The sequence below is a fragment of the Prunus dulcis genome, chromosome 6 (assembly GCF_902201215.1).
Source record: "Prunus dulcis chromosome 6, ALMONDv2, whole genome shotgun sequence".
NCBI lineage: Eukaryota > Viridiplantae > Streptophyta > Magnoliopsida > Rosales > Rosaceae > Prunus > Prunus dulcis.
In genome coordinates this window covers 16,933,017-16,949,960 of record NC_047655.1, presented here as the reverse complement: position 1 = coordinate 16,949,960, position 16,944 = coordinate 16,933,017, and the positions used below count along the sequence as shown (strand labels likewise).

The following is a 16,944-nucleotide window of genomic DNA, read 5'->3' as shown; positions in this document are numbered from 1 at the left end:
TTATGTAATGGTTAGAAAGATGGGTAATTGGCAATTTGTAATGGTGAGAAAGAGATGGGTGATTGACTTTTTGTAAGGGTAAGAAAGGGTGTGTAATTGACAATGTAAGAACTGTTTTGGTGAATGAAAATGCAAGCTGTCATTTTGACCATTGAAATAGTAACTATCACACCAAATGAACTGCACTTCAAAGGCCAAAATATACAACATTTGAATTCACATGTGATTACATAAAAGCTTGTCCAAATTCTGTTTCAAAAATACATCTTCATCCATTCACTTCATATCAAAATCAGTTCAACAATATACTAGCAAATAGATTGCAAACCAAGATGATCTAGAACACCAAAATAAACATAACAACTCTTGAACCATTCACTTCAAATTACTGACTAAACTCTCCATGGCCTTATTCGTTTTGCTGGAGATTTTAACCTAGGCCTTTTTGGAGAAGTTACCATAGGTTGAGGTTGTGAACTTGAACCTTGATGAGCTTGTGAACTTTGGGCAGGTTGTGGAGGAGCTTGTGACCTTGGGGCAGGTTGTGAAGGACCTTGTGAATGTGGGACAGATTGTGAAGGAGCTTGTTTACTTGGGGCAGGTCCTGAAGGAGCTTGTGACCTTGGGGCAGGTCCTGAAGGAGCTTGTGAACTTTGGCCAGCTTGTGAATCAGCAAATACATTGGTCTTCCTTATGACATAGGGGGCCTGAGCTCCTCTTTTCACCTGTTCCAAGCATAGATCCCTTAAGCCTTCAATAATGCAATGATTGATTCAAAGCACACCACAATAATCCAAGTACTTACATTAAACTTTGGTCTGGCCTGAGTTTGTTGTTGTTCACCGACAACACCTCTGCCTCTCTTAACACCTCTGACAGTTGTTGTTCCACTTGCAGTTGTTCCACTTGCATTGACACTTGTAGTATCAACATCTCCATTAGCAGTTGCAGCTCCTTTTCCCCTTGCACCTCTTCCCCTCACAGCTCCTCTTCCCCTTCTACCGCATCTTGCTCTACCTCTAGGTTGCCCCTTCATTGTCAAGAACAACAAATCACATGTTAATATAGTAAAAACAGTCCAATCACATGTTAACATAGCCATTTTCAACAAAAGGAAATATGTAAACAAACAAATTAAGAACAATTAAAACCTGTCGAAGTTGGGGACAACCAGCAAAATTGTGACCTTCTTGTCCACAGTTGCGGCACGTGATTACAATGCCATACCTTTTAAGTTTTGTTGCCCCTTTTGGTATTTCATCAGCTTCTCTATTTTTGCTAAGTTTGGGCCTTCCTGGTTGGATGCGATAAACAGGTGGCTTGATAGGTACATGCCCTGTTTTTCTCCAATATGCTTGACTAGGCATTGGAGATATATAGCCCTCATAAGCCCTATCATATGCCGGCCTTTTGTAAAGTGCATGCACAAAATCCAGAGGGCTGTGCTCACTCTTTGCTATTGAAGCCAAGGCATGTGGACAAGGAATTCCACTTAAGTCCCATTTTCTGCAGGTACATGTATGCCTTTCTAAATCCACAACAAACATAGCTCCCAACATGCTATTAACTTGATACTTCCCCCCACCAGCATACGAAGCTACGCAGTGGCAACTTTCAATTGAATTCTTCTCCACAATACCAAATATTCTTGGACCAACCTCATGGGGCCACACTGTCTCTCTAAGTCTAGCCATTCTAAGCATCAAGTAGGTTCTAATTCTCTCCAAAAGAGTAACAATGGGCTTATCTCTTGCTTCTAGAATTGCAGCATTAAAACCCTCACACAAGTTGTTTAGAAGTATATCACACTTTGGGACTGTACTAAAGTGTGATCTACTCCAATGAGCAGCTGGTCTCTCCTGAAGCCACTTATAAGCTGCCTGAGATTGACCCAACATCTGCTCCATTTCAGCTTCAAATACAGGTATTGTTGTTGCCCTAGCTGCTGCCCACAACCTCTGCTTGAAAGCTGCACTAGTATGGCCTGCAAGCTTGAAATTATTGTGCAAGTGCCTCACACAATGCCTGTACTCAGCATTGGGCATCAAAGCATGAAGGGCATTCCCCAAACCCTTTTACTTATCAGTAATGAAAACCCATCCATTGCCATTTTCAATACCTACATCTTGAAAGAATATGTCAAAGAACCAACCCCAAGTCTCTGTATTTTCAACTTCAACAACAGCAAAAGCAATTGGATACATCCCATTATTTCCATCAATCCCAACTGCACTTAGAATCTGCCCTGGATGAGACCCCTTAACATGGCACCCATCAAAACCCACCACTTGTCTACATCCTTCCACAAATCCCTTTTTAAATGCTCCAAAACATACATAAATCCTCTTGAAAATAGGATTCTCACCTTGCAATTCAGTTTTCACAATAACAGTACTGCCAGGGTTATTGCTCTTTAACTCTTCACAATAATCCCACAACTTACCATATTGCTCTTCAATACTGCCTAGAATTCTCTTTTTTGCAAAACTCTTGGCTTTATAAACTTGAGCCTCAGTTACATCTATGGCATAATGTTTCCTTATTAACTTCATAAAATCTGTCACTTTCATTTTGGGATTATCTCTTAACTCCTCATCAAACCTCTTAGACAGACATGATGAAGTGGCATACTTGGTTCTTTGCCTCCTTCCACATGTATGCCTTGGAACATATGTCTTAATCCTTGTACTTGGACCTTTCCCTACATGAGAAGCATATAGCATCCAAGGACATGGAACCTTTTGTTTTTTATCTCCTTCACATTTGAGCCTCACCCTATTCGAATCATTCCTCACCCACTTCAATGGCCTTGCACATGAAACTGCATAATACCTTATTGCTTCCCTACACTGCTCCATGTTGGTAAATTCCATTCCCAAATGAAATGTTGGCTTCAGCAAATCAGATTCTCTTCTAAACTGCTTAAATCTAGGAGCTTTTCTTCTGCGGCTATGGTTTTTCACACCTTCACCCTCATCAGATTCTTCATCAAGACTTACAAGATCGTCGGTATTGTAGTCTTCACTGTCAACTTCACCAGGTTCTTCATTGTATTCATCATTTTCTTCATCAACTATATGTTTATCAAACAAGTTATCATCCTCTTCCAAGACTGTCTTCAACCCTTCTTCATCTGACTGCTCGAACTCGGAGTCAATCAACTCAATGTCTGTCTCACTGTCATCATCTTCAGCCTCTTCTACACTATCATCATCTTCAGCCTCTTCTACACTATCATCATCTTCAGCCTCATCATCTTCACTGTCATCTGCCTCATTATCTCCCTCCTTATGTACCTCATCATAACCATCATCATCTAAATCAACATCCACTTCTACAAACTGGTTCCCCAACTCACCAACATCAGTTTCAGTTTCAACTTCTACTTCCAACCCCAATTGTGGAGTAGATGCAGATGCCTGGCTCTCTGGGAAATGCAATTGATTCTTATATGAGAGATATAAAGGTTGAACTCTAGAAGTAGGTGTATACTCCACAAACTCAACTACATGGGCATCTACTTCAATTGGAACAAACCCCCTTCTTTTGTTCCAGTAGTGGTACTGTATTTTTTTATGGTCATATCCTAGAGAGATAGCAACATCAAACAGGTCAAGCATTGACAGGTGGTCAGCATTACAGTTGTCTGCCCAAGTAACCTTTCCCCGAACATACTTCCCCTCTGAAATATAACCTCCATGGTGAATTTCTAGGGAGAACAAATCTGGATCACCTAAAAAAAACAGAAAATTATATATAAAACCACTATTTTACCACACCAACTTTTCTTTACTGCCCAACTACCATTCTAAACTTCAAATCCACTCAGGTCCACCGATAATTATGCAGACAAAACAACACAAATGCTTTGGGACCACAAGTGTTTCATATTCAAAACAGCATATCAGACAACACCACAAAATGTGCAAACAACCGACACCAAGGACCACACAAGCTTAAACAATTTCAAATTGGGAAAATCGATTACTTACTGTACTTGGGAGGAGGCCCTCTGTTCCGCACCTGCAAAGGCAACATATCCAGACTCATGCTGCGTCGAATCAACAGAGCCAAAAGAACCTTTATGAAAAAGCTTTCAGATTCCCTCGATTCCAACCTTAGATTTCTATTGTTTTCCCGCCCAAATTCCGGTCCCTTTCTAACCCTACCCTACCAATGTGAAAGAGAAGTGCGAAGTGTGTGAGAGAGGAGAGGTTGCTAATTCAATCCGCGCCTAATGCCGAAAATAACCCTCAATCAAGCGTCAACGTGGGTCAAATAGACGGACTAATGGATGAAATGTTCGAATTTTGACGGTGGGGGTAACATTGATAATAAAATTTAATTCGAGCCTTTAATTCGCTAAAAAAAAAGGTCAAGTGGTAAATTGAGAATTATGTACAAGTTCAGGGGGCAATTCAGCAGAATACCCTATATATATATATATATATATATATAAATCATCCGCACTTGTAATTAATAATAATATGTAAATTAGTTTGTTGCTTGATAAATTAGCTAGTTATTATCTGTGGCTACTCCAAGTTTGTTATTCAATGAAAGAGTGATCAAACTGTGGAGAGAGATGTTATCAAACTTTTATTCGAACACAGCAGTGCAAGCATGCATGGCCATAACTATATGAGAAAAATCATTTCGTTTTTCTTTTGCCCAGCACCAGCAGATGCATCTGACTCATCTTGAATTTAGTGTATAACTTTGACCATAAAACTCACTCAATTTTGGACAAATAAATCAATATTTACTTCAACGTTGAGATTATAAATTAAGGCTTATCTTGATCAATATTTTGACACACTTCTGGTGGAATGAAGAGATTAACTGTGTGATTTTTGTCCCTCTAATCTGGGTTCAGATGATGTGGCTTCGATCAGTATGTGGTTTATTGAAGATTTCACTCGAGAGAGAGATAGATGCATGAGAACATGAGCAGAAGGAAAATACTTGGCTCATTACATGTAATGAGTTATTCTTTCTTTTAGAAAAATCGCAGTCTGATATGTGTATAATTTTTTTGTTGTAATTTTAATGAAATATGTGTCAAACTGTCCTTTGTTTACGAGGAGGAATTCTTTACAAGATAATTGAGAAGCATCTTGGGGACCATTATGAGCTTTTCGAACATATATATCATGTCTTATTGTACTATTTAATCATATCAATTCTTGCACTCGAGTCAAATTACAACATTTTAACTAATATTCCCGCCTTCTTGAAATCAGCTTTTAAGTGCTACCCACAGACACTTATTCAAAATTGAATCATATATACCACGCATCATCCATCATGCATGCATGTAAGAATTCACATTGTCTTACTAAATAAATTTATAAAAAAGTCGGCAAAATTATGCTTTTGATCCTTCTAGTTTGGGCAAAGTTCCATCATATTTTCAATTGTTGTCATTCAACTCATGTTGTTTATTAAGTTTTGCAATTGAAGGGCAAAAGATGCCAATCCTTAAGTATTTCAAATGTAACTTTAAATTAGCCAATCAATAATGGTCAAGCTTGTTTGAGACAACTTTCGTAAGAGCTAAATGCGGAATGACAACCAAAAGCTGTTCTAAAAGCAGAATGAAAATCAAAAGCTGTTCTGACAATGTTTGACATGAAAACTTGAAAAGTGTTTTGAGTCATAAAATTTCTAGAGAAGCATCTGCTAAGCACATGTTCCTCCATAAATTTAATAAAGTGTTTCTTTAGGAAGCACTGCCAAGTACTTTTCTAGGAAGCCCCCAAGAGCCCCTAAAAAGGCACCTAAAAGGAATTCAAGAAAAACACACTCTTTTTTGTTGGTGCAAGAGATAAAACATAGCAAATTCAACTCCCTCCACTTTGGACAAAAAGAAAGCAACTGATGTTTAAAGTACAAGTCTTAGTACATAAACTTGCAGCTATATGCAAATACGGCCAAACTATAGCTTACATGATAAGCTGCACGGATTCAAAAATTGCAAGAAAACTCTTATTCAATTATGGCTATACGTTGCATGCTTACATATAGAAAAAGAAAACAAAAACTCTACATTATACAACATTATACAACAAATATGCACACTGGACCACGTCAAATTTTGATTGGAGACCACAGACTGCCATTGTCAGGCTCTTAGCTACAAGATTGTTACAAAGAACTCTACATTTGGGCTACAAGCTGCCCTATACAGTCATCAACCTGAAAAATGACGACATATCTTCATTTGGAGACATGAATTTGGGACAATGGCAACAAAATGGCAATAGCCAACCTAACCTAACAAAGGGTTAAAACCAACTCTTAATAAACTTTGGATGAACAGGCCGTGTTCGGCATCTAAACATGCATCACAAACCTGCGAGCTGGAAGTTCAGAATCATATTGTTGGTAGAAGTACCGTGTTACAGTAATCCCAAGATACTAATTCTCTTCGAGGATAAGAAGGTTGACTTGTAAACCGTAAGCTGGATCACTGCTTGAAAAAATGGACCGAAAGTTCCACAAAATATGTAAAGCAAACGTTTCAATACATATTATAAGGAGAATAAAAATACGGAGCATTTCATGTTTATCAGCAAGAACAGGTAGATCAATTCACTCTGCATATAGAATAGGATAATAAGAATGAGCAGAACTGTGTAGTTGCAAATAGCAGTCACACAAGTATTCTCGTACATTAATAGACCAACTACGAAGAATCTAACCCTTTATGGACAGCAGTATTTGCCTATTTGGTTTCTGAAAGAATTAACAATAATCATTTATGGACCACATATTTTTCCTCTGATGACTGGTGGTAAGTAAGACTCTTCAATAATTTAAGACAAAGATCAATAGAATAAGTTTCACTCACCAATTGTCTAAGCAGTTCCCGTTATCAACCTCTCCCGCTCATCAAACTTCTTTACCTTTATGATGCCTATGAGAACCTGAAGGCCGAAAAATGCGCACAAGACATATGCTACAATGGCAGGAAACTGAAAATAAATAGAAAGCATCAAGTAAAATTTGGCAACAGGCAGCACGATGTCATATATACCAAAAGCAATTTTGATAGCTTACTCGAATGGAATTAATATACAAGATCGTTGCAAGATTTATTAGGCTTCCGGCAGCAACTGCCTGCAAATTAGTCATATTGAAGATCAAAATCAATGGAGTAGATATTATTATAACCATTTCAAACTTATTCTAATATCATTCATGACATTGAACTTATTATCAAGACCATACGGATCTTTAGACTCATATTAAACAGCAGCTTACTCTCACGTACAATTACTAATTCTTTAAAGCTAATTACCTGCATACAGCTTGAATTCAAAACTAAATCAGTTAATCACATTAAAGCATGTCTATTGCTTCAGTCCATCTGTCTCACCCGGCCTGCCTATGTTGGGCATGCCATTACTCCCAAATGACACAGACAAACATTGACACAATACTGTCTAATGAGCTGTTCAACTGGTTGAAGTAAACAATGCATATAACTAAAGTACGTTTCTTTTTTATTTTGAAAAATTTTCTGATATAAGATGTAGCAGATAAGAGAGATACAGAAACTGTACATGTGTACTTAGTTAAGAACTTAAGACGACACTCAGAAAAGTGACCAAACTTTCTTTCTTGTATGGCTATCAAAGTGCTTCATTTTAAATGTCATTCAATAATGTTACTAGGAAAGCTGGTATATTTGATATCTAGATGTTATACTTATCACCCAAATAACTTGGTGCACTTAGAAAATGTTGATAAATCATTGAAGTGAAATCCACTAGTGCTTGGGGATGGGAGGAAAGAGCCAAAGCTCAATAAGCCTTTAACAACTATCTTTTGTCTATAGCTGATGGAACCGCATAAACAAAAGACAATTTAAATCATAAAAGGTTACTATGTATAGAAACAAATTCCCCTAAAGATAAGTACGATATGTGCAAAACTAGATCATGAGCCAGCAGAACTCACATTTCCTACAGTCTTCTGAACTGTTGCGACCCGCTGGAATGCCCTCTCAGATTCCAAAGTCCGAACTCTAAGTTTCAGATCGCCTTGCTCCTATAAATAAATCACGGACATCCACAAGTGAGAAATTATAACAAATATTCATAGTCATATTATTAGTGCACAGAATAAATTAATTGGTACCAATCTTTGAATAATTTCGGCAAGCTTTTCAACTCTGTCAGCCTGTCTAAATAAGTTATAGAATGCACGAGACTGCCTGTCCCATCTATTTCGGAGGTCCTGGAACATTTATAAGTTTGAGTGTAAGAATACGTGGTTTGTATTAGAACATTGTACTATAAGATATTTTAATACAGAGGGTCCAAGCTTGCCTTTAGAACGACTTCAACTCCAGCTTCACGAAATTTTAGCAATTCCAGTGCGTAGCTACAAGGCAGAGCATCCAAGATTTGTCAAAAACAAAGGGTAGTAAAACTAGCAAAATCTTAGAGGGTTTCAATGAAAATACTTTGAAATTATATTAAACCTAAAATTATACTCACGGTTTGGCAATCTCAGTAATATCAAATCGAGGATCAAGACCCTTCCCAATGCCATCCAATACTGAAAACAGAGAATAAATAAATCTAATTAGAGATGATATATATAAACATGTGCAATAAGCAAAGTAAAATGCATGCATATATACATTCTTTCTCCTATGAAAAATGTCTCCGCCATATTCCTATTACATTACCTGAAAATGCTCTAACAACAAATGTGAATGTCGCAGGAAATCTGAAGGGTTGGTCTGCTGCAATGGCTAATAAATCTTCCCCTGTTAAAAAGAATGCAAGGTACGAGTAGCAGGCATCAATATTCAGTGGAAAAATGTGCAATAAGATATGTGTTGCATCAATTTCTGTGGAAACTTTTCACAACTAACAAATCTCAGATTTGGAAATCCAGCTACTGGACAAAAAGTGCTTACCCTTAATTACAGTTCAAGCCCGGACTCAAATTTTACATAATTTAAAAAAGAAATGTTAACACAATCAGGCAAGAAAACTTGGTGCGTAAACACGTTTAACTCATAAGACCCCTGGTCACACATATCATTTTAATAAGCCCAGGTGGCTGAACTTTACCCAAAGGCTTAAATAACTAGTTTCATAACTTCATCTCTGTAGGGCATAGATAGGGAAAACCCCAAAATATTATTTGGACTTTACTCAATAAGGAACTAAAAAGAATAAAGTCTAGCCAAATCATAAAATATTTGAGATATGAATAGAGGATCCAGTGTTCGTTAATTTACTTATTCAATTGTAAACCAAATAAAGTAAGCGGGTCACATTACATTTACTAACTTATACATGCATATGGACTGAGAAGTCATTTAAACTACTAGTTAATCCTAGAGACTTTCCCGACTCTCTCTCAAACTAGACATGCCATAAATTGGTCCCAGTATAAATGATCAGCCACTCGAAAGCAGTTCTTATTACTAAATTAAACAAGAAGCTGGACACTGTAAAGCTATATACAATTATTTCTGTCGGCAAAAAAAATGTCTTTAAACGCAGGACTTGACTTAAACTCTCATGCCTATCATGCTATTGATTGCAAACTGAGCTGAGCCTCCAAATCAAATAGTTAGTTGCGAAATTCCAAAACTATAGTCAGGTATAGTGCCGTATCATGGATACTAGATTTCAAACCAGGTGAATTACCAATTGCAGCAAGCCTTTCCTTCTTTTTCTCTATCCTTTCCTCTTTGCTCAATGGCTTTTTAAACCCAAGTTCCGCTGTTGCCATTTCTTTCTCTTTTCTCTGTGCAGCAAGACGCTCTTCAAAACTGCAAAATTTGAGCATTCAGAAAAGAATTCAAGAAATAGAGCAAAGATTTGAACTTGTTCTTCTGCTGAGACTTATCTACCTCTCACTTTGGAATCACTAATCAAAGTAAACAAGGTATGTTTTAACCTAACATCTTGCTTACATCCAAGGATAACAGGCTGTCAGTCAATGAAAATTATGCCCCAGCCCATAAGACAATTTACAACTACAGAAATAATAGAATCGTTCGTTCATGACTGATGCAAGCATGAAAGCAGACCAACCTAAATAAAAACTCCGCTCAAACCAAAAGATGATATAGTTGGTCTTATGTTGCACGTTGCAAGTTTATGTATCACTACCAGTCATATTTATATAATTCTGATTTGCCACAGAAGCATTATTGGCCAAGTAGCTCTTGAATTGTTCAACATCAGGGAATTTAAAATTTTAACCCAAAAAACACGACTAAACAAAAATATTAATAAGCGAAAAAGGGACCCATGCTATATTCAAATTTTCTGTTTCCTCTCTATCGAAAGCACCTGTTAAGAAAGAATAGTGCTGTTCGTCTCACAGCTGTCATATCTCCAGTAGGCACAAGAACACCCATCTGAATCATTGCCTGAAGGACCTGCACCAGCATAAATAGTTTCCATCAATTGGCGGATCATAGACACAAAATGGAACCATGGTATAATTAATTCAAGTTAATTTAGTAATTTTGTAGCCCTAACCATGATCGGAGGCTACTATCCTTCAAATATTAAAACAAAAGGAAACGATTAAAAAACCTTATCTGGATCCTTCTCATAAACTCCATAAAATGTTTCCAGCAAACCTTCTCTAATGTTTGGACTGATACTGCAAGATACAAATATGAAAAATACATTCAGAAATAAATAAAAGCTTCAGAGTGGTTATTGGTCAGTTGTAGATTAGCAAGCACAAAAGGAAATACCTTCCCATCATTCCAAAATCATAAAAAATCAATCTTCCACCATTGACATCATCCACGGCAATATTTCCAGGATGCTGCATCAAGGGTAAAACAAAGTTGTGGTTACACATTGGCAGGTGATATTAAATGCCAGTATATGTATTCAAGAAACAGGAAGACCTCTGCTTTTTCATGTGCAACATAAATATTGACCCTATGAATTCGAGAAAGTGGGAATCAGAAAAGCTCACCATGGGCTATCTTACAGCTAGGAGATTAGAGAACATGAATCTAATCATTATTACTCCAATGTGACAGCCATGTGGGATTACCTATGCATCTAAGAACGACCTGTTTCGTTTAACTATTATGCTCATTATTTCTTTCCTCTTATGACACAATTGTCTCAGGGATTGCATTTTGGACTACACAATACAGCAGACATGTTTAGTATTTTCCTTGAGGATGTGTAAGTGAACAATCACAGCGAGAACGGAACCACAGGAGGGCATAATGTCAAATACTATTACCATGGATGAGGAGTGGTACTCTTCTTACATACACATCCACATCCACATCACACTTCTGAGGCTTTCCCAGTATTAATTATTAAATACAAGGCAACAAATAGAGATGGAAATTTTAAAGCAAAAAACCCCCTCTCATAGCGCCAAAAGCACTACCAAGACTAACCTGGGACCCACACAACATAATCACTATCTCAGCCAACAATAAAACCAACATCAGTGCTACCGCACTTTTACCATACCACTGCCCCAATAGTTATTGAGAGAAAATCGGCATATCTCTTCAACTACCACCAGCTGTTGCTATAGCCTATTATTGGAACCACTGCCTCCTTGCCATTATACCCATCGATGCTATGACCCTATACTGCTTTTCTGCTCTGCCCCTTTTGCTTCTACTGTTTTTTTTTTTTTTTTTTCTCACTTCTATTATGCCAATAGAACCAAAACTATTCGTGTCCATGCTCACATCGTTCACACCTAAAATAGACGAAAGTTGGTCCCTAACAGCCCTCTACTTGGTATGAGGTGAGGTTTGTGCGAGTAAAATACACTGGAGGGATTTTTTTTAAATCTTCAAACTCCATTTGAAATTCCACTTTTATTGACATCGTAAACATGTGCAAGCACCAAAAATTGAATAAAACAGCAAAAACTCACAGGATCGGCATGAAAAAATCCATGAGACAGAATTTGCTCTAAGTATGATTCGACAGCATATCGACCCAACCTGAGGAAGTTCAAATTGATATAAGAAGCATCAGGAGTGATAAGAAGAGGTCATGTTAACATGATTTTAACCAGGATATATAAGACATGAAATTATATTGACCTTTGTCGATCAATGCCCAATTGATCTATAGCTTTTATCTTGTTAATTTTGATCCCTGGGACGTACTCCATTGTCAGAACCTAATAATAATAATGCGGGAAGTTGGACTTTAGAAAGACAATCATAATAACAAACTTGTTTATGTTCTACCAGCTACAAATTAATTATTGCTGGAAGCTAAACCTGTGGTGTAGTGTATTCCCATACTATTGTTGGGACTTTAACATAATCCATGTTTCTGAAGTTACTTGCAAATAGTTCAGAGTTAGCAGCTTCCTTGGTGTAATCAATCTCCTGGAAAACTTCAAAGTTATTAGCTACCCATTTACTAAATAGTAATATGAAAACTGTATTACAAATGAAAAGATTAAAGCAATCAAGGGGGATCTCAATACCTCATATAAGACATTTGCGCACTCATCATAGATAGCAACCCAATCCCTCTTCGCACCATCAGACTTCGGGTCAATTTTTTGAAGATATTCTGCAATTACCTGGAGAAGAAAATGACCAATATGTCGAAGCTCATCAGAATTTCCATACCCCTCATGAGATCAAGAGGAACCTTTCGTGTTTCATGTACAACAAAGTAAAACAAGAACATACACACACAAGAGAACAAAACTGAGTAGCGAGACCATTATCAGTTTCTAATGATACAGTTGACATAGTAAATTAATGTATGCCAACAAAGACATAAAATGGAAATTCACAACTTTGGCAAGTCGATCAAAGTGGGGAAAAAAACATAAAAAGGAATCCAACTATGATAAGATAAATCCATGATAACCTAAATTACCCCAAGCATTGCCCATGACCTTAGCTCAATTGGCTGGCATGGATGGGTGGGGTGAGGGTAGATCCTAGGTTCCAATCTCCTTGTGAGCAAATATAAAACGTTAAAAAAACCCAGAATTAGTTACTAATCTAGAATCGTAAGCCAATATGCAAAACTGACCCTCAGGTTCTTAAGATCAATATTGAAAAGATCCTTCAGTCCAGGCCTCTGTACTTTAACAACAACTTCCTGTCCCTTCAATCTTGCACGGTGGACCTGACCTGCATAAGGAATGATACCACATTCTCATATTTCATCTCTTATCAAATTCATAACCAAAAAACAATTGAGCTATAGGTTCATTTTCTGATTTCTCATTCTTTTTAAAGAAAAAGGAATATTAATATGTTGATTGCACACATTTCAGTGTCAGAAATCATAGAAATGAAATAAGAAGTACCAAGACTAGCAGCGGCTATTGGTTCATAGTCAAACCGATCAAATATATCTTTCAAAGGAGCACCAAGCTCTTCTTCAACAATAGAAATAGCTGTATCTGATGGGAAAGGAGGAACTTGATCCTGAAATTAAACTGTGACTTAGTTATGCCTTAAGAATCAACAATTTACAAAAGATAGGCAACTGAGCATGTTTGAGAAAGGATAAGAAAAAAACGAAATTGCCTCTACTTCCAAATAGCTGATTGGATAAATAGTATAATATAGAAAGTAGAAATGAAAGAAAACAAATGGGAAAATTTGAGGCACTAAGCTAGGTTTAGTTGATTAAAAAAACATACGTTGTTGTTACATATTCGGCATGCTCAGAGTCAAACGTGGATAAAAGTTACACACTAAGCTAGTTTACATGATTTATAAAAACATATATTTCATGATGTAGTTACATATTTGGAATGCTTAGAGTCAAATGTGTAATGATATATCATCACGGTATAGCACTAACTCATACAAAAATTATTAGATTGCCATATTAAGCAAAATGAAATTTTAGGTCATCATGTACTGAAAATAAAAATGTGATTTCTTCTTCTACCTTCTCAAAAGCTGTAATTTTTCTTTTCAAATTTTGATAAGTTTATTTATTAAAACACCTAGCGCCACAACCCAGACACGTAAGAAGGTGGAGAAATCTATGTTTATCACCTAACAAATCCCATCTTCTTGCATGGCCAACTTTTAAACAAAGAGAGTGAAATAAATAAATAAAAACACATCTCAAGTGCAAGGCTTCATGTCCAACAAATAATTGTTGACCAGGAATAAATTAACAGAGTTACACATTAGGAGTAGGATACAAGAACAGAAGCATACAGAAGGAATAATGCAATCTCAATGACATTGAATTAAAGCATTTCCGACCTGAAGTTCTGACAATTGATCAACATATTCTTGAGCAAGAATGTCCACTCTTGTGGAGAACTGCTGGCCAATTTTGATGAATGTTGGACCTAATCTTAAAATGTTCTCCTTCAGCCACTTGGCAAGGGCCTTACGCCTCAAGGTTTTCTTTTCCTCTGTCATTCCCCCTGAACATTTGTTTCCCTTAAATTAGATGCAAGCAACAAATACTACACACTCCAGCTACCTTAAAGATGGATGCCTAGTTAAGAGATTCTAGATTCCAACAAAAATCAATTTATGCTGAGAATAATTAATTGCTGTGAGCCATTCTTTTCTGAGAAACCAAAAAAAAAAAAAAACCCTATCAGGCGGTGTTATTATCATACCCAAACTGCTCAGCCCATCCATAATTTTTTGTTTGTCTTTTTCTAGATATTGTATGGGGGAGTCGGCACTGCCACAGAGGCAGAACCCCGTCCTTTTTAGACTGTTTTCCATGTCAATGCCCTTATGACATGGATGCTGCCTCGGCACTGCTACCCTCAGTTTCTTTAAATGTCGTACGTAATTTCACAAAATGATATCTAAAAAGTGTTGGGATGAATGCTGCCAACTTGAATAGCTTGTTCCTCTTCAATATCTAATATATTGTAGAATTAGAAAGCATTTATAGGATGTGGGAATAAGTCTCTACAACTGTTATTACATGCACTTTGCCAGGGCATCCCTGTTTGAAATACTTCTTACATTTTTGGTTTATTTCTCACTTGGAAAGTAAAAATGAAGAATTTATGCATTTGACTTTTTAAAATTTCATTATACTGGAAGTGACTAACCTTTGTAAGTGAATTTTCTATTGTTCAACCACGCCTTTATGAGGAATGTTAGAACAAATCCCCATATTTCCAAGGTCCTCTGAATTGTCGAGTAAGTTTTGAATCTACTCCAACGGCCACCAGGTGCAACAGAAACCTGCAAAAACCAAATAGTACCATAATAATATGGCACACATGTGCACATACCAAAACTCAAATACAAATGAAGCAACCTATAAAATTAGAAAACTAAGCCATCTCAATATTATACAGCCAACTCAAAATCTTTGCATGAAGCTACTTTACACGCAATATTGTTTGCAATAAAGTACTAGAAGCATCTATTTATCATTAAAGCCTGAACTGGACCTCTATAAAGATCAATGATCTCCTTAAAAAGATTTTCCTGAACCACTTTTGTTTCAGTTTCTATTTCTCTTGTTAACCACCCTACATCCCATCCCCATACCATTAAATTGGGCTAGCTTAGGAGTAACTTAAACCATCAGTATTACTATGAATACTTTGTCAATGATTGTTTCCTTAATAGATACTGCTTGAATGCTATATAAAAAAATTAAGGCTAAAATTGAAACCCTAAACCCTAATAATTAAGGGTTGCAATCAACGCAAAACAACAGATACAGAAAATGGTAAAATTTGTAATCCTAATGCAAAGTACAAAGAAAAAAATAATGGAAATATTACGATCTCCAAAATAGTAATAAGAAAAATATCATCTTACTATTCCATTGGAGCCACTACCCTATAGATTGCTCAATTTTATAACTTCTCTCTACATTTTAAGTAAGATGACGCATTTTTTGTATAGGGAGTAACATGACAGCATTGAAACTGCATTTTAGGTAGCAAAGCCTCGGGTACTATAAATTGCAATTCTAGTCCACAAATTCCAAATGTAGGTCAATAATTTTTCTGTTTGTGCAACCTAACCAGTTTGGATTTCAATTAATATTCCCAAACCTATATCGACATCTCGCCTCTAAATTGAAGTTTTCTTACCAACTCCAAGTTCAAAGTACTAACTTAGTTTCCAAGTTCAGACACTTCCTCAAAGACAACCCAACGGAACGCCAATAAATCAACATCATGGAATCATACCTCGACTTTTGGTTGCCCTGTCCGCTTAAACCACGCATCTTCCTTTCCAATTTCTTCTATATTATTCTTCCTTCCTTCCTCCTTCGACTTCAAAACTTCAACTTTTTCCACCACTTCCGCTGCCACGCCATTGCCATTCACGAACTTCACCAAACTCCCATTACTCACCCCATTCACACTGCCATTCGAGTACTTCTTCACTGAGCCATTGCTCCCGTAACTGCTACCACTAGTACTAACACCAGCTCCATTTCCACTCAACTCCACGCCATTCACTTTCTTGATCAATTCGGCTTCCCTCTCTTCAACCACAAGGCCGTCCTCTTTACTCGCTCTGATTCGGGACTGAATACCACACCTCGGGTATCCGGAGAGAGAGATTTTAGAAAGAGAAACTCTTGAAACAGAAAGGCGGCGTTTGGGAGTGGTTTGCGGTGAGAGAAAGGTGAGTTCCGGAATAGGTAGAGAGCAAGTAGCCATTGTTGGAAAGAATCGAGAATTTGATCAAACCCTAAGCCCCAATTTTCATGGCCGGAGAGAGAAAGAGATTGAAGAAGAAGAAGAAGAAGACAGAAAGTCTGCTGGAGTGGGAGGAAGATGAAAATGAGGAAAATAAGGTTATTTTGTGAAGGAGCGAAACAGAAATAAAGAAAGGGAGGGAAAGGGGTGGAGGTGGGGAGGACACGTGGCAATTAGGAGGATGAGTGTTTTAGAGAACGGAGGCTCCTCATTGGCTGCGAGCACTCTCCCGGGCCGTGTCGCGCCACGAAGGTATTTTAGTTTGTA

The 16,944-nt window shown here is 37.2% G+C and overlaps 2 protein-coding genes across 4 annotated transcripts; both read right to left on the bottom strand.

Moving 5' to 3' along the window:
* Nucleotides 1-745: 745 nt before the first annotated feature.
* LOC117630377 lies at nucleotides 746-2,045 on the bottom strand. Its single transcript, XM_034363112.1, has 2 exons — nucleotides 1,152-2,045; nucleotides 746-1,030 (listed from the first exon to the last, which is right to left on the bottom strand). Exons 1-2 carry the CDS (start codon nucleotides 2,043-2,045, stop codon nucleotides 746-748), a joined length of 1,179 nt encoding a protein of 392 aa, XP_034219003.1.
* Nucleotides 2,046-5,971: 3,926 nt separating this feature from the next.
* LOC117631015 (protein ACTIVITY OF BC1 COMPLEX KINASE 8, chloroplastic) lies at nucleotides 5,972-16,774 on the bottom strand. Of its 3 annotated transcripts, XR_004586285.1 has the most exons (22): nucleotides 16,159-16,638; nucleotides 15,058-15,193; nucleotides 14,240-14,406; nucleotides 13,321-13,441; nucleotides 13,041-13,141; nucleotides 12,478-12,576; nucleotides 12,266-12,376; nucleotides 12,083-12,162; nucleotides 11,911-11,980; nucleotides 10,745-10,818; nucleotides 10,578-10,647; nucleotides 10,329-10,417; nucleotides 9,678-9,802; nucleotides 8,702-8,782; nucleotides 8,508-8,568; nucleotides 8,337-8,391; nucleotides 8,146-8,244; nucleotides 7,966-8,055; nucleotides 7,063-7,122; nucleotides 6,854-6,977; nucleotides 6,356-6,472; nucleotides 5,972-6,198 (listed from the first exon to the last, which is right to left on the bottom strand). XR_004586285.1 is itself a non-coding variant. In XM_034363930.1 (21 exons), the coding sequence occupies exons 1-20, from the start codon at nucleotides 16,636-16,638 to the stop codon at nucleotides 6,861-6,863; spliced, it is 2,286 nt and encodes a 761-aa protein (XP_034219821.1). In that variant the 5' UTR covers nucleotides 16,639-16,774; the 3' UTR covers nucleotides 5,972-6,472; nucleotides 6,854-6,860. The 3 variants fall into 3 exon arrangements, 2 of the variants coding, with proteins under 2 accessions (XP_034219821.1, XP_034219822.1); XM_034363930.1 differs by having other exon boundaries at nucleotides 5,972-6,472; nucleotides 16,159-16,774; XM_034363931.1 differs by having other exon boundaries at nucleotides 5,972-6,475.
* Nucleotides 16,775-16,944: the final 170 nt, after the last annotated feature.